Below are 18,363 nucleotides of genomic sequence, written 5' to 3' on the forward strand. Positions count from 1 at the left end.
GAACCCCACTTGGTCGTGATGAATAATCTTTTTAATGCATTGTTGTATTCGATTTGCTAGAATTTTATTTAGGATTTTTGCATCGGTATTCATTAGAGATATTGGTCTGTAGTTTTCTTTTTTTGTGCTGTCCTTACCAGGTTTTGGTATCAGGGTAATGTTGGCCTCATAAAATGAGTTAGGGAGTACTGTCTCTTCTTCAATTTTTTGGAAGAGTTTGTGCAGAATTGGTATTAGATCCTCTTTGAAGGTTTGGTAGAATTCACTAGTGAAGCCATCTGGTCCCGGACTTTTGCTTTTGGGAAGGTTTTGGATGACTGATTCAATTTCGTTACTGGTGATCGGTCTGTTTAGATTTTCCAGTTCTTCATGGTTCAGCCTTGGAAGGCTATATGTTTCTAAGAACTTGTCCATTTCTTCTAGGTTGTTGAATTTGGTGGCATATAGTCCTTCATAGTATTCTTGGATGATCCTTTGTATTTCTGTGGTGTCTGTGATAACTTCCCCTTTTACGTTTCTGATTTTGTTAATCAGTGTCTTCTCTCTTTTTATCTTAGTAAGTCTAGCCAAGGTTTGTGAATTTTGTTAATCTTTTCAAAGAACCAGCTCTTTGTCATATTAATTTTTTCTATTGTCTTTTTGTTCTCTCTTTCATTTAGTTCTGCTCTAATTTTTGTTATTTCCTTTCTTCTGCTGACCTTGGGTTTTACTTGTTCTTCTTTTTCTAGTTCTTTAAGGTGTAACATGAGGTTATTTATTTGGGAGTTTTCTTGTTTCTTGAGATAGGCCTGTAGGTGATTTCAGTCGGTAGTGGTCCTCTTCGTGTTGCCTGTCTGCTGTGCAGGGAGTCCTTTGTGGAGTTTTTGTTGTTCGATTCTTTGTAAATTCCAGGGGAGCTTTACAGAGGCTCACCTCACGCCGCCATTTTTCTGGAAGTCCCCAGTTCGTATTTCTTAATCCCTTCACCTTTTTCAGCCTATGTCACCACTCTCCTCCCATCTATTACCCAGATAGATCTAGTACCCATCTGACACCATACATAGTTATTACAATATTATTGACCATATTCCTTATGCTGTACCCTACATCCCCATGACTACTGTGTAACAACCAATTTGTATTTCTTAATCCCTTCCCATTTTTTACCCACCACCAACCCACCTCCCATCTGGCAACCATCAAAATGTTCTCTGTATCTATGAGTTTGTTTCTGTTTCATTTGTTTATTTTGTTCTTTAGATTCCACTTGTAAGTGAAATCATATAACATTTGTCTTTTACTGTCTGACTTACCACTACATTCAGCACAATATCCTGTACGTCCATCCATGGTGTCACAGATGGCAAGATTTCATTCTTTTTTACAGCTGAGTAATATTCGATTGTATATACTATGTACCACTCTTTATTCATCCATTGATGGACACCCAGGCTGCCTCCATATCTTGGCCATTGTAAACAATGCTGCAATGAACATATGGATCGGCACGTCCCCTCGAAGTAGTGTTTTAGGTTTCTTCAGATAAATACTCAGAAGTGGGATTACTAGGTTCTTCTTTGTCTCTTGTTTAGTCTTTGATTTAAAGTCTGTTTTGTCTGGTATAATTATTGTTACCCTAGCTTTTTGCTTGTTTGTTTGTTTCCATTTCCATGAAATATCTTTTTCCATCCCTTTACTTTCAGTCTGTGTGTGTCTTTCAATCTGAAGTGAGTCTCCTGTAGGCAGTATATGTAAGGGTCTTGTTTTCTTATCCATTCAACCCCGTATCTTTTAATTGGTGCATTTAATCCATTTACATTGAAAGTAATTGTTCATAGGTATGTAGTTATTGCCATTTTATTCTTTTTTTTTCCTTTTTGTCTTAAGGCAGTCCCTCTAAAATTCCTTGTAATACTCATTTGGTGATGAACTCCTTTAGTTTTTTCTTGTCTGGGAAGCTCTATATCTGTTCTTCAACTCTAAACGATAGCTTTGCTGTGTAGAGTAATCTTGGTTGTAGGTTCTTGCTGTTCATTACTGAGTATTTCCTGCCAATCCTAAAGAGATAATTTTTTTAAAATAAATTTTTAAAAAATTCTTATTGGGGAATATTGGGGAACAGTGTGTTTTCCCAGGACTCATCAGCTTCAAGTCAAGTCTTTGTTTTCAATCTAGTTGTGGAGGGTGCAGCTCACTGGCTCATGTGGGAATCGAACCGGGGACCTTAGTGTTATGAGCACTGTGCTCTCACCAACTGAGCCAACAGGCTGCCCTAAAGAGATAATTTTTAAAAGAAGAAAATGTTACATAGATACATGAAGATGTGTGTTGCATCATTATTTATACTAGTCTAAAACAAAATTAATGACTCAGGAAGAAATGGTGTATCAACTAGATGGACAATATATAGACTGTGAAATGATAGTTGTGTGGTATGTAACAATATAAGAAATTTTTATTTTCATAAGTGGAAAAAAGACTACAAAATTCTGTATATACTGGTATATGGATAAAGAAACTGGTGGTTTAAATAATATGTTAATGGTATGATTCAGGGTGAGCCATTTGGCTTCAGAAATTCTGTTCCTCTCATTGTTTAGCATTTGTATAATAAAAGATTTTAAAATTTTAATATGGCTGTATTAAGTATGTTATTGCCCATGAATAGTTTTATAAGTTAGGTGTTCAATCTTAATTCATACTCTCAAACAAAATCTGGCATGTTTATGTAAATATAAGGGTATAGTTTACAAATAATCAGCCCTGCTTATTAAAAACTAGCAGGTTTTTAGTTTGCCATGTAGTGTCAGAATTTGCGTGCTGTTTTGAAAACTTTTTGGGAAAAAAATTAAGGAAAGAATAATAATGTAGTATGTGATTTAAAAGTAGAAAGAAGCTTAAAGAAGCTTTATGTATTATACCATACTAGATTTGTCCAGGGCAGGGTTGTATTCATTTTCAAAATGCACATGTGTTACAAACAGCTAATATGGGATAAATCTATTATTTTCATTGATGTACAAATTTGGCCTCAGTTTAATGGAATATATTCAGGGAAAACCAAAATGTTTGTTTGAGGTTGTCTTTTATTGAATTAAGATCTCTGGTAACATAGGTTAGTTGGGTGACTGTCATTTATCAGTCAAATTATAGTGATTTCCAAAGAAATAAACTGCAATTCTCAGTAGTCCAGAATGTTGTGTTCTCTGTGTTTTGATATTAGCTGGGAATGTGCTAATTTTCTTACTAATTTAGGCAAACATTTAATAATTTATCTTGACTAACTATATGATGCTGAATTTAGTGAAGATGACCTTTGTGCAGTTTTTTCTTTTTTAAGTTACTAATGTCTTACGATAAATAAATGATTACACTCAATTGGCAAAACATTTTAATTAATTATAACAGTTTAAAATAATATTTTACCTAGGTTTTTGCAAATAAAGTTTTAAGCTTTGTGAACTGAATATTTTTTACATTTAAATTTCAGCAGCTGAGAATAAATTATGGGGAAATATTGGAATTTAATATTATAAACAAACAACTGTGATGTGACAAATTCTAAATATCTCAAAATATGTAATTTTGATTATGCCTATTTCTCTTCTGTGGTGATAGAATTTATACACATCGCAATATGTGTCTCTAAACAAACGGTAACTTGGATTGCTAAATGCTGTTTAATTTAAACAAAACTGTATTCTCAGTTGTGCCAAAGTTTTGAGACGAACTTTATGGTCTCTTACTGTGTAGTATTTTGACACTAATTGGGGTAAAAGGCTAATGGGTAATAGAATTTCTGAGTTATTGGCATGCATCTTTGATTTGATATTGAATAAAGATTTTTCTCCTAATTGGAGCATTGCTTCAAAATACAGATTCTAACTTATTTGACAAAAAAAGGTGAAAATGTTTCAAAATGTTAAAAAGTATTGTAGGCTTTTTTTCTAATCACATCTATCTAGACAAGTTTTGCTGATAATTTTATGTTTTGATGAAAATATATAACAAGGTCCTATGTGTTTAATAAAATTTCTCCAATTTTACTTGGATTCTAGCAATATTATTAATGATTCTGTATAGGAAATCCAGATAGTAGAGATTGATTTTTAGTTGATTTTTAGGGTTCCAAGAGTCAGGATTGAAACTTTGAGTGGAGAACTGGAAAATATGTAAAAACAAAAACAACACAAATTTGAGAACCAAAACATAAAATAGCTGAAGTAAAAGTTTAGTGAATGGGTTTAATAGAGTAGGCAGAACTGAAGAGAGAATGAGTTAAGTGGAATGTCATCAGTAGTAAATACTCAGAATGAAGCACAGACACAAAAAGAATTAAAAGTACAGAATATAAGGTAAGATAGAAAGGTGGTACATGTAATTAAAGTTCTAAAAGCAGACCAAAGAGACAAATGGAAGGAATATTTGAAGAAATGCTGTCTTCAGAATTTTCCAAAACTATGGAAAACACTATTTCATAGATTCAGGAAGCCACATAAACCAAGAGCAAGATAAGTAAAATGAAAAAGCACCTATTTTCATTATAGTCAAATTGCTGAAAACCACAAACATAAAATCTAAAATTAGCCGGAAGAAAAATTGGACTGCACCTGACTTCGCAACAGAAACAATGGAAGCTAAAACACCAGAAAGGAATCATATTTTCAAAGTTTACTAGAATAGAATCTAAAATTCCTTACCTAGTGAAATATCTTTCAAGATTAAAGGTAAAGTAGATCTTTTCTCTTCTTCTTCTTCTTCTTTTTTTTCTTAAGTAGATCTTTTTTCTAACAAAAGCAAGAGTGACCTAGAATGGGAGTTGGACAATCATCAGACTATGGGTGGCATTTCAAGCTGTTAGGGTGGACAAGATCAGCTAAAATGAGTAGAGAAAAACCCAGATATTGAAAACTGAACCCTAAAAACAGCAATATTTTAGTTTAACTCTAAAATTTATTCATAGAATAAGGGAAGGTAGTTTAAGTAGATTACATAGCCTAGTCTTTTCTTTTAGAAATACACTGAAACCCAGCAATGTTAAATAAATTGTTCAAGGTCATATAACTTCATGTTGATATTTATGAGACAGTAACTGCTCCTCTGTGTTCCTGTACCTTCATAGTGTGTCCCTTTTCTTATAACTGTAAAAAATGATTTTGTTTCATACTTAACTGTATTCCGTGCTCTATGCTTAAGCACTTTCAGAGCATTATTTTCTTTAATATAAAAGTAATATACATTCATTGTAAAGTAGAGTGCATAAAAACTTGGGCTCTAGAGTTAGATTGTCTGGATTTAATTTCAGTTCAACTGGCTAGCTGTATGACCATGGGTAAATTACTTACCTAAATGTTCTAAATCTCAGTTTCCTAATTTCTAAATTGGGTTGTGCTAAGGATTAAATGTGATGATGCACATAAACACAAAGAACAAAATAAATATTAAGCAATTCATTGACACTGAAATAACCACTGGGATTAGTTCTCCAATGTCTCAATGGAGATTTTGTGGAATTATGTTCTTTGTTAGTTTTTTCAAACATGAAATTGTGATAAAAAATACATAATATAAACTGTACCATTTTAATAATTTTAAAGTGTACAATTTAGTGTCATTAAGTACACTCATAATATAATATCGTCCTCTCTTACCACTGTTTCATTCTGGAGCTTTTCCATTACCCCAAGTGGAAACCCCCTACCCATTACTTCCCATCATTTCTCCTTCAGCCCCTGACAACCACTAATCAGCTTCCTGTCTCTTGATTTGTGTATTCTTGGTACTTCATATAAATGGAATTGTACAATATGTGACCTTTTGCATCTTTTTTTTCACTTAGCAGAATACGTTTAAGGTTCATCCATGTTGTAGCGTGTGTCACTACTTTATTCCTCTTTATGGCTGAATAAGATTCCATTGACTACATATACCACATTTTGTTTATTCATCAGTTTAGGACATTTGAGATGTCCCTGCCTTTTGGCTATTGTGATTAGTGCTGGTATGAACATTTGTGTACAGTTTTTGCTTGAACACTTACTTTAATTCTTTTGGATATATACCTAGGAGTGGAATTGCTGAATTACATGTTAATTCTATGTTTAAGTTTTTGAGGAACCACTGAACTGTTTTTTCATAGTGCTGTATCATTTTACGAGGTGTGATAAAAAATATACGGTGGATGTTTAAATTAAAAAAAATTGTTACAATAAAAGACACATTGCCATTAATCCCCTTCAGAATACTTCCCCTCGCTTCGAACACATCATTCTTGCCACTTTCTGAAGCAGTTCTGAAAGTCCTCTTTCATGAGTGTCTTTAGTGTCATAGTGTCTTTAGCACTGTCATGGCTGCCTCAATGTCCTGAATCCTTTTGACTTTGGGGAAGAGCCAGAAGTCACACGGTGCCAGATCCGGTAAATAAGATGGATGAGAACATACTGTAATGTTTTTATTTGACAGGAATTGTCCTATACCAGAAGTGATATGTTGTGACATGGAATGTTGTCATGTTAGAGGATGATTTACGGCACACTTTAAGACACACCTTCTCTTAAATGTAGCTCACATCCAACTGACTGCACCAAACAAGTTGAAACTTGTCACACATTGTTACTAAGGTTTGACCTGCCCCTTCCCATATAGAAGATCCCTGCCTTTCCGTTGGATGGCACTCGGCAGCAGCATTCACCATATTTTTTTATCACACCTTGTACATTCTCACCAGCAATACATGAGAGTTCCTGTTTCTCCATGTTCTCGCCGACACTTATTTTCCATTTTCTATTTGTTTTTTTAAAATAACCATCCTAGTGGGTATGAGTGGTATCTCATTGTAGTTTTTAGTTTGCATTTCCCTAGCGACCAATAACGACCAATGATCTTTTTATGTGCTTTTTGGTCATTTGAATACCTTCTTTGGAAAAAATGTCTATTCAAGTCAGTTTTTAAATTGGGTTGTTTTTGTTGAGTTTAAGAGTTCTCAAGCTGAAGTTGAATAATAGTGAATGTCAACTATAATTAAATACATAAATATACAGTCACGGTATGTGGAGTACAGCAGAAGGAATATAGTCAATGGTATAGTAACAGCTATATACGATGTCTGAGGGGTAGTAGATTTTGGGGTTATCACTTTGTGAGGGGTGTAAAAGTCTATTACATTGCTTTGTACACCTGAAACTAATAAAAAAAAAGAAAGAAAAAAGAAGAAAAAGAAAGTTCTTTATATATTCTGCATACTAGATCCTTATCATATATATGATTTGCAAATATTTTCTCCCATTGTCTTTTCATTCTCTTGATAGTGTTCTTTGATGTACAAAAATTAATTTTGATGAAGTTTAATTTATTCATTTATTTCTTGTTGTTGCTTGTGCTTGTGGTGTGTCACATCTAAAAAACCATTACCAAATTTCTGACCATGAAAGTTCACCCCTATGTTTTCTTCTGAAAGGTCTATAGTTTGGGCTCTTACATTTACGTCTCTGATCCATTTTTTTTTTTTTTTTTTTATGGTATATGTTTTCTTTTTCTTTTTTTTTTAAACCAACCTGTTTTGGTTTGTTTGTTTGTTTATTTTTTACTCTCTGGTCCATTTTGAGTTACTATTTATATATACGTTGCAAGATAGGGGTACGTACAACTTCGTTTTTTTGCATGTGGATATCATTTTCCCAACACCATTGTTGAAGAGACTATTCTTTCAAACCTCTTAATGGTCTGGGCACTTTTGTCAAAAATCAATCAACCATAAATGTATGGGTTTATTTTTGGACTCTTAAGTTCTATTCCATTGATCTGTATGTCTGTTCCTATGCCAGTACTCCACTGTTTTGATTACTGTAATTTGTAGTAAGTTTTGAAATTTGGAAGTATGAGTCTTCCAGCTTTGTTCTTTTCAAGATTGTCCTGGCTTTTTGGGGCCCCCTGCAATTCAATGTGTATTTTAGAATTAGCTTTTCCATTTCTTCAAAAAGGCTATTGGGATTTAGTTAGGTATTGCAGTCAATCTTTTTGATTGAATTTGTGATTACTTTGTGTAGTATAGCCATCTTAACAATATTAAGTCTTCTAACACATGAATACAAGATGTTGTTCCATTTATTTAGGTCTTTAATTTCAGCAATGTTTTATAGTTTTCAGTGTGTAAATCTTACACCTCCTTGGGTATATTTATTTTATTTTTTTGGTACTGTCATGAATGAAGTTGTCTTTGTTTTTTAATTTAATTTTCTGATTGTTCATTGGTATTGTATAGAAATACAACTTTTTTTGTGTTGATCATGTATCCTACAACTTCGCTAAAATTACTTATTAGCTCTAACGGTTTGTGTGTGGATTCCTTTGGATTTTCTATATATGAAATCTTGTGATATGCATTTTAAAAAACATTTTTAGAATTAGTTATTACCAGTGTTTTTCAAGTTGCAGGTGACAGCCTATTAGTGGGTTGTGAAATCAATTGAAGCATGTAAGTTTTGTGAAATTTTTGTGCATAAAACATATACATATGCATGGTTTGAGCCCTTATATAAACTGTATTTCTTACTGTGAATTATGGTAAAAAATTGTATGCTATATTTCACAACATGTAATTGGAATATAAATTTATGGGATTAGTTAGATAAAGATGAACGTGCTAGGAGTTGACTTTCATTACTTTGGAAATAATTCTATATTGGAAGCTGTTTTCTGGATGTAAAAATAATTGAGCAAAAAATATACATTCTGTTCATTGTTAGCTCTGTGACTAATAAGCTTGTAAAATTTTTGCTTTTCGTACTTCCTGATGAATCACTTCTTAACTGTTTTGTACTGTGAATAAAGTTTCTTACTGAAACTCAAACTATTTTTTTGAGATTGTATTTTGTTAAAGATAGTAACCTAACTATTACATTATATACAATACTTATTACAAATGAAAATAACAAAAAGCCATACTATGAAGGATATTACAATCTACAAAGATATCTTTTATTCTCCAATAGATAGAAATTATCAAAATATAATAAAATGCATATTTTCACTGATTGTATTGTCAAATTTACTGAACATAGTAAAGAATTAAGGGAGACCTTACAGCTTTTTAGTGCAAATGAACTACTTGAAAGCATAACTATTGTACATGGATACAAAATTATTGTTTTAAAAAGACAAAATTATTTCTGTGCATTTGACTTTCCAATCTAATAAATTGAATGGTGTTTGATTTTTCTAAGTTGTTGTACATGATGTTAAATTGCATCTTTTTCCCACAAGTGGTTTTGTAGGGATCATGGGCTGTGTACAGTAAAGGACGTTCGGACTGGAGGTATCTTTAATGGGGTCATGTTGCCCTCTGCTCTCTTTCCTCCACTTCCCATCTACTGATGAAGCATCTTTCCAGTGGTTCACATGTCTTCCTGACATTCTTTTTACTATATTACACAATTCAATATGTATTGCAGTAAACCTGGCCTTCAGACTCCAGTAGGACTGTGTTGAATTCCCCTTCTCCCTCATGTCAATTTTTGTTTGTTTTCTTGGGTTTTTTTTTAAAAAGATTTTATTTGGGGAGGGGAACAGGACTTTTATTGGGGAACAGTGTGTACTTCGAGGACTTTTTTCCAAGTCAAGTTGTTGTCCTTTCAATCTTAGTTGTGGAGGGTGCCGTTCAGCTTCAAGTTGTTGTCCTTTCAATCTTAGTTGTGGAGGGCGCAGCTCAGCTCCGGGTTCAGTTGCCGTTGCTAGTTGCAGGGGGCGCTGCCCACCATCCCTTGCAGGACTCGAGGAATCGAACTGGCAACCTTGTGGTTGAGAGCCCATGCTCCAACCAACTGAGCCAACCAGGAGGCAGCTCAGGTCAAGGTGCCATGTTCAATCTTAGTTGCAGGTTGCGGAGCCCACCATCCCTCACGGGACTCAAGGAGTTGAACTGGCAACCTTGTGGTTGAGAGCCCACTAGCCCATGTGGGAATCGAACTGACAGCCTTCGGAGTTAGGAGTGCGGAGCTCCAACCACCTGAGCCACTGGGCTGTCCCCTTCATGTCAATTTTATGACTGTGGACAAGTCACTTGACTCCTGTTAGCCTCAGTTGCCTTTGCCATAAAATGGGAGATAATTCTGGGTTACAATGAAGACTAAACGATGCTGTGGTCTGTATATAACATGTGAAATACAGCACCTGGCATGATAAATATTCAATAAATGGTAGCTATTAAAATACATGTATTACGATCAAAACTTAATCAATGATAGTTCCCTTTCTGCGCCTAACCAAAACTTTTACATATGTCCTATCATTTTTCAAGTACAGGCTAACTAATTCTATAATAGTAAGCTCATCTGTACTGCTGGGTGTTTGTTAATTAGTGGACTACTTTTTCCATATAATTGTGTGAACTTTACTGATGGTCTTGTGATGCATTAAGTTTTGGCTAATGGGAATTACGGAATTGTCTTGCTGTCTGATATGAAACTATGAATGTATTAGGTATGTCTGTTTTTAAGGTACAAAAAATCCAAATAATAAACAAGCACCATTATTTGTTTTCCTCTTCTGTAGTTATGTGCTGCTCATCTCCCAACTGAATCAGAGGCACCAAATCATTATCAGGCAGTATGTCGTGCACTGTTTGCAGAAACAATGGAGCTGCATACTTTTCTGACTAAAATTAAGAGTGCAAAGGAGGTAAGTACCACTGCTTTCATATTTATTGGCATTGTGAAAGATAAACATGAATTTTCAACATTGTCCCTCACATTATTTAAAATATTTATTATCATCCTTCTAATGAATGCTGAAATTCATTCAGGAAAGAAGCAACTTTAGCAAAGTTTATTTTTTTTAAATGTAAGTGTGTGAATTTGTTTTATAAAACAAAGATTTTCATAAAGCTTCTTTACAAATGGGAAGTAAATAATACTGAATTGGTTTAATCAGTTTCCCATATGACTTGATTTTCACCTTCTTGTATATTTTAAAATATGTTGATACCTCTTTGAGGAAGGGATGAGAACTCAGAAAGGAGACTGCACATTTGATGATTTACTATTTTATAGTGGATTTAAATATTGAGTGGAGGAGATGTGAATTAATATTCAGATTATCCAAAATCTCATTTTAGCTACTTTATTTAATTATTATTTATCAGTGTCTATGAGTTAAAGATGTTATGTGTAGAGTACAAAGAGAATCATTCTAATTTATTTACTAGGTGAATTGCCATATTTTACATCATACAGACGATCGTGAAGATTCGTGAGCTTTATATAAAGCTGCACAGCATCTGGCACACATAAGATCTCAGTACATGATAGGTAGTGGGTATCATTTCTTTTATGACTAAAATATAGAGTTTATCTAAAACACTAGTTTAGAATTTAGGATGACACAGTTTGTTGAGGTACACATGTAGGATATGTAAGGGAGGAAGGAAAATACTAACTTATATTAGTCAAATAAGACTAATTAGCTCTGGACTCATAGATACAGAGAACAAACTGATGGTTGCCAGAGGGAAGGGGGCAAGGTAAAAAAGGTGAAGGGATTAAGAAATACAAATTGGTAGTTACAAAATGGTCATGGGGATTTAAAGTGCAGCATAGGGAATGTAGTCAGTAATGTTGCAACAACTATGTATAGTGCCAGGTAGGTACTAGGCTAATCGGGGTGATCACTTTATAAATTATACAAATGTCCAACCACTATGCTGTACACCTGAAACTAATATAAAATATTGACTGTCAACTGTAAAAAAAAAAGACGAATTAGCTCTGGTAAATAAGTAGGTGACAGATCCAGATCACACTTAATAAATCACCTTAAATAAGTCTGTTTTATGTGTATGCTTAGAGCTCTAAGCATTCCTCTTCATTCTAGCCAAGAAACTGCTTATAGTCTGTCTTTTTATGATAGGCCAATGAAAAGCTATGTCTATATTTTTAGGATTTTGTAGAATTGGACCCAAGAGGAGTCTTCAACAGGGTTGAAAAGGTGAACTATTAGGTTATTTAAGAATAATGATAAATACATCGTGGACAGACCAGAGAACGTAGGGTTCAATTAAAGCGTCAGTGTAAATATCTAAAAGCACATGCTCAATTAAGATTTGGTAAATAGTGTAAAAGGTTACTTTTTAAGGTTGTGATTATCTTCCCCAGCTTATTAAGATTGAAATTGCCTTCTCCAGAGACACAAGGATTATTTTTAAGGTGGAAGTACAATCTTGTGGGGTCACTAGAGTAAATTAAATGACCTCTTTTTAAAGTCCTTTCAACACAGGCATTCTTAGGAACCGTTTCTGAACTTAAAAAACAGTATTAAGTATTTTTCTATTCTATTGCAGTGAGCTTTAAAATAATTATTTTAAACTTTGCTTTGCCAAACACATTCTCAGAAAGAAATTTAATTATCAAAGCTTATTTAAGTAAAAATCTCACAAGTGGAGTAAAAGAACATGAGTGTCTGGAAAGATTGGTAGCTATGTGGCAGTGCCCGCAGGGACTGGCCAAACCCAATCGAAGGTTGGGGACCTTGAAGTTGGGGTTCCAGCCACATCTTACCCTGTTATCCCTTGGCACCACCTCAAATTGAGGTCTTTATAAATAATAGTTCTGTCCTGTTTTCTTATCTTCTACTCTATTTCCTGATTTTATTGATCTCTTCTCAACCTTTTCCATTCTTTTCTCTGGAAACTGCTTCATTTTAAAATACCCTCATGCTCTTCTCAGAACACTTTTTCCCCCAAAGATAGTAGTTTCTCTTGCTTCCCTATTATGGGAAGCTGCTGTCTCCTCCACATCTTCATTATCTCTGGACTGGAGTGGGTTTGTAATGTTCTCTCTCGCCTCTACTGCTTCCAAACAGTTACTCCTCATACTTGTGCAAAAACCTCATGCCTCTACGTTTATTATTCTTAAACCCTTTGTCACTGCCATCTGCCATCATCTTAAGTGATTCCTTTGATAAAAAGAAATTATAGCTTTGATCCTTGACTTCCCCTCTACTTCAGTACTCTGCTTACCTGAACACACCTTTGTCCTCAAAATAACCTGTGATCATTCCACCTTGGAAATCATGGGCTCTCGTACTCCACTTTTTAACTGTAAGCTCTGTCCTGCGAGCTCTTTCCCTCACTGCCACCTGAACTGGTCTTCCAGTTCCCTGCCTCCCCCATTTTCTACCAGTTTATCAGCCCTTCCTGAATTCAATTCCTTTCCTACATGGACTAGGGCCTGTTACTTGACCAGAAGTTGAGGTCCCCATGTCCTACATAGATTACACTAGTCTCCCTCTGGTCTCCTCATCCCTATAAATCCTCTCCATCCAGTTCATCTTCCACAATGTCAATGAAAGATTCTTGTAGATCACATATCTGACCTGAGGAGTCTGGCTCCAGGCCTAAACCTCTGTGTGCTCCTTCAGGCTTGACCATATGCTATCCTTCCCAGCAGGCCTCACAGGGAAGCTGCCTTCCCACACGGGACTTTGTGCACAGCCCATGTACTGCACTCTGGTTTTCTGCAGGGGATTGGGAGGACTCAGGGGACCCTACTGGGCCAGCCATGCTCATACGCACATCTGCATTCTTAGCCCAGGTGCCTCCACTTGAAAGCCCTTGGCTGAGGTACTTTCCTCCTTGCTGACTCTGAATTTCTCATTCCGATCCTTCCCTCTGTCCCTCCCGTCAGCCCTCAGGTTCATAAAATGGCAGAACCTTTTTCCCAGTACTCCTCAGCAGAAGTAAGATTTCCCCAACCTGCACTGCATTTCACCTGACCCTCACCCGGTGCTGTTCTGTAGGGGACAAATGGAACAAGGGGAGCAAGCCATCTGTTTTGGCCTCTTGTTTGCACTGTTGCAGTAAGTGAATAAAGGCTTGATTATTATTTTTAGTTTGTCTCATACTACCTGACTTCTAGACATCTAGCAATTCAGCAGAGCCATATTGCTTCCTTAATTAATATGGCTCCCCATCACCTATATTAAAACTCCCATTTTACTCCATACAAAGCACTTCATCCTATTTCACCTACTTGTGTTCTTATTCTCCTTTTCAGTCCTACCTTCTTTGCACTTTACACCATCCAATCAAAATGACTTATAGTTTTTGAATACATCATGCAATTATATGTCTGTGACACTTGCACATTCTGTTCTTTCTACCTGGAATTCTTTCTCCCCTTGTCTGCTTGGTGAATTCCTATTTATCCATTCAAACCCTGCTCACATGTTACCTCCATATGAAATATTCATGACTTCCCTCAAGCCCTAACAGAGTTTTATGCCCTCCACTGCCTCTATATCTTATACTGGTTGGACAATTAAGTTTGTGAACTTTCTACTGTGTACGTGGTGGAAAGTTCACGAACTTAATTGTCCGACTTTTGTACATCCTTCAATCTTGCACTTCTAATACTCCATACTTACTTACATCTTTATAATTTTTTCTCCAAACCTGGACCAAATGTTTCTTGAGATAAATCACTGTATTTTAAATTATCTTTATATTAATGACTCTTAATGCAGTATGTGAACATAGGACATGTTCTAGAAATGTTTGCTGAGTTGAATATATATGTGTCAGTATTTTTCAGACTTTCTTTTGTTTGAAAGAAGGCAGTTTTGAAAGCATTTCTGACTACTGGAAACATTTTGGCCAAAATATTTCTAGTAAATATGAGAACTTTTATAGGAGTATAGATGAGGTCTTTGGGTGCTCTTTTCATTCTTTAAATTTACACATAAAATTCATTTAATAGTGAGTCTTGAGAAGGCAAACTATAAAATAAGTGGAAATCCTGATACTGAAGAACATTCTGTACCATTTACTAGAGATTTTATGCTACATAAATTTCCTGTCAACACTGAGATTGTAAGAATAAAGTCTTACAGGGTTCAGGTGGATTTCCTTTTCCTTTGCAATGTATGTGGCTTTCTTAAAATTACAGAAAATTTCGTACATGTTAGTTTATGTATGTATGTTAGTCATTTTAATCTTTTTTCAATAGCACTAAATTCTAGTAATACAATACTCTGTGTTGATTTGATATTTTTACTAAAGATCTCAAAAATCTTTATTTTTTTAACTTTTTTTTAGTTTCAGGTGTACAAAACAATGTAATACTTAGACACTTATCATTTATATCCCTCACACAGTGATAACCCCCTTCTCCCAACCTGCTACCCCTCTGACATCGCACACAGCCATTACATTTCCACTGTCTCTATTCCTAATGCTGTGCTCAACTTCTTTTAACTATATATGTATACATAAAATTGTAGTTGACATCCATTATTGTTCAGTTTCAGCTTCAGGTGTACAGTGCAGTGATCAGGCATCTACATCATCCCTGAGGTGGTCTCCCTAAGGGGACAAGTGTCCATTGGATACCCTACAAAATCTTTACGTTATTGATTACATTCCCCAAATTGACTTTCATATTCCCGTGGCAATCTTGTGGTTACCAACTGTGCTTTCTAATCCCCTCACCTTCCCCCACTATCCCCACCCCGCCTCCCATCTAGCAACCCTCAGTTTTTCCTCTATGTCTCTGAGACTGTTTCTGATTAGTTCATTCATTTATTCTTTTCTTTAGATTTCATATATAAGTGAGATCATATGGTATTTGTCTTTCTCTGTCTGATTTATTTCACTTAGCATAATGTTCTCTAGGTCCATCCATATTGTTGCAAATGGTAAGATCTCATTCTTCTTTATGGCTGCGTAATACTCCATTGTGTAAATATACCACAGTTTCTTAATCCAGTCATCTACTGGTGGGCATTTCGGTTGTTTCCATGTCTTGGCTATTGTGTATAGTGCTGCAATAAACATAGGGGTGCATAAATTTTTTTGAATTAGAGTTTTGGATTTCTCCGGATAGATACCTAGGAGTGGAATTCCTGGGTCATAAGGTAGTTCCATTTTCAGTTTTTTGAGATACCTCCATATTGTTTTCCATAGTGGCTGCACCAATCTGCAATCCCACCAACAGTGCACAAGGGTTCTCTTTGCTCCACATCCTCGCCAGCACTTGTTGTTTGTTGATTTATTGATGATAGCCATTTTGACTGAGGCGAGATAGTATCTCATTGTGGTTTTTATTTGCATTTCTCTAATGATTAGTGAGGATGAGCATTTTTTCATATGCCTGTTTGCCATCTGTATGTCTTCTTTAAAAAAATGTCTCTCCATGTCCTCTGTCCATTTTTCAATTGGGTTGTTTGTTTTTTTGGACTTGAGTTGAGTGAGTTTTTAAATAAATTTTGGATATTAACCCCTTATTGGATATATCATTGGCAAATGTCTTCTCCCATTCAGTAGGATCCCTTTTTGTTTTATTGATTGTTTCCTTTGCTGTGAAAAAACTTTTTAGTTTGGTGTAATCCCACATGTTTATTTTTTTCTCTTACTTCCCTTGCCTGAGGGGATATATGAGTAAAAATCTTACTCTGGGTAATGTCTGTAAACTTTCTTCCTATATTTTCTTCCAGGAGTTTTATGGTTTCAGATTTTACATTTAAGTCTTTAATCCACTTTGAATTTATTCTTGTTTCTGGTGTAAGGAGGTGGACTGGCTTCATTTTTTGCATGTGTTTGTCCAGGTTTCCCAGCACCATTTATTGAATAGACTGTCTTTATCCCACCGTCAATCCTTGCTTCCATTGTCGTAGCTTAAATGTCAAAATCTTTATACATTTTCAGAATCAGACAATCTTTCTTCTGTATGTGAGTTAGTATATATCAATTGGAACTTTCAAAGTAATAACTTCTGATTCAACAAGTTGATTGATTACTGATTATTAATGATATTTCAAGCTGCTGTGTGTGTGTGTGTGTGTGTGTGTGTGTGTAAAATTATGGTAAAATCTTAGTATGCCGATAATGTTCCTGATTTGATAGGAAAAGTCATTTAATTATATTACATTTCTACTATGCTCTATTGGCAATTTTTTAAAATATAAAATCCATAATCAGTTTCCAAGTGTTACGCTTCTTGAATAAAGTGGTAATTACATTTACTTAGACCTGGCTACTTTACAAAGACCAAGGCCTTGCTATTTATTTAGAAAGCAAATTCACTTTCATTCTAATTTCTTTTCATGATGTGATGATTTCCTTCTTAAAAACAATGATTGAGATCCTTGAAGGTTATTCTCAGAATGAATGATAGAGAAGAATTTAATAGGCCTGCTGTTAACTCTGGCTCAAAGGTTATCCCAAAGGTTATTTGATATCCTTGAAAGTAAATACATATTACCATGTTTCATAAGGAATTTGATATCCTTGTATGTAAGTATAGATGGAGGGACTATCTAAGCAATCCATTTAGTGCATCAGGTTGTATGAAAGAAGAGACAGCCTGTATCCTACTGCCAGTGCCCCGCCACAGCCCAAACCCTGCCAGCAAGTATGGCTAGTGCACATTTGCGGTGGAGAGTAGAGAATTTAGCTTCACAGTTTCAAATGTAAATTTTTTATTGGAATAAAGGAAATTATATTAATGGTAGTGTTCTTTAATTTGTTGCTGTCTAGGCAGTTTTTGATCATCAGTCCCTGGTTTTGTTAGTGGTAAATGAAATTACTTATCAGTTCCTCAAACTTTAATATCTGCTATTCTCCCATATAATATTCCTATAGCTATGACGTGGCCCCTGTATCTTACTATATTTAATCCTCACGAACAATCCTGTGACTCTTATTGATATAGGCTTCTGAGCAGGAATGGAAAGCAGTATATGTGAGTCAGAGGAAATAAAATTTGGAGTTGAGGGGAGAAGAGAGTTTATGAGTGAACATGTGTGCACATACACGTGTGTGTGTGTTTGCGTGTGTCTCTCACACATGCACATAAATGGGGATGGGAGGAGGGAAGGTATCATGTTAAGTTTAGGTATGAAATAATAATGGAGATGTGAAATTGGAAAAGACAAGAGTATCAGAAATGTCAAAGACTGAGACAAAATAATTTTAAGACTACAAAGTCAGTTGATTTTATTTCAGTATGATCCTGCATGCTCTAGTAATCATTGCTTCCATGTTGAGAGTATCTAGTGTGCTTGCCCCTACCCCAGTTCTCCAGTAAATACATTGTTTCACAGTAGACATATAACTATATTTACTATGGTAGAAAACAACTTGATGTATCAGAGAAGTACAGTGTTTAAAAAGAATCTTTCTTTTGAAAAAAGAATCATTTTTTCAAGCAAATAATCATTTTTTATCATTTATTTTATATTTAAAATATTTATGTACCACTGGTCATTTTTAAAAGCCCCTTTATAGTTGGTGAATCAATTCTTCCACTCATTGTTCATGTGACCTCTTAAATCAAATAGTCTTTGCTAGATGTTTCTTTTTTTCTTTGCTAAATTTCTGTTTACTTATCTTTAAAC

The 18,363-nt window shown here is 34.9% G+C and overlaps 1 protein-coding gene across 5 annotated transcripts in view; it reads left to right on the plus strand.

Annotated features, from left to right (window-relative positions):
- SPIRE1 (spire type actin nucleation factor 1) overlaps positions 1-18,363 on the plus strand; it is a 246,677-nt gene that overhangs the window by 113,543 nt on the left and 114,771 nt on the right. For all 5 annotated transcript variants that reach the window (XM_074340400.2, XM_074340396.2, XM_074340397.2 and 2 more), the window contains exon 4: positions 10,528-10,653. In XM_074340400.2, the coding sequence (XP_074196501.1) occupies positions 10,528-10,653 (126 nt within the window). The remainder of the gene's footprint in view (positions 1-10,527; positions 10,654-18,363) is intronic.

This window comes from Rhinolophus sinicus, chromosome 4 (assembly GCF_057876585.1).
Source record: "Rhinolophus sinicus isolate RSI-liver-muscle chromosome 4, RSI-T2T, whole genome shotgun sequence".
Taxonomy (NCBI): domain Eukaryota; kingdom Metazoa; phylum Chordata; class Mammalia; order Chiroptera; family Rhinolophidae; genus Rhinolophus; species Rhinolophus sinicus.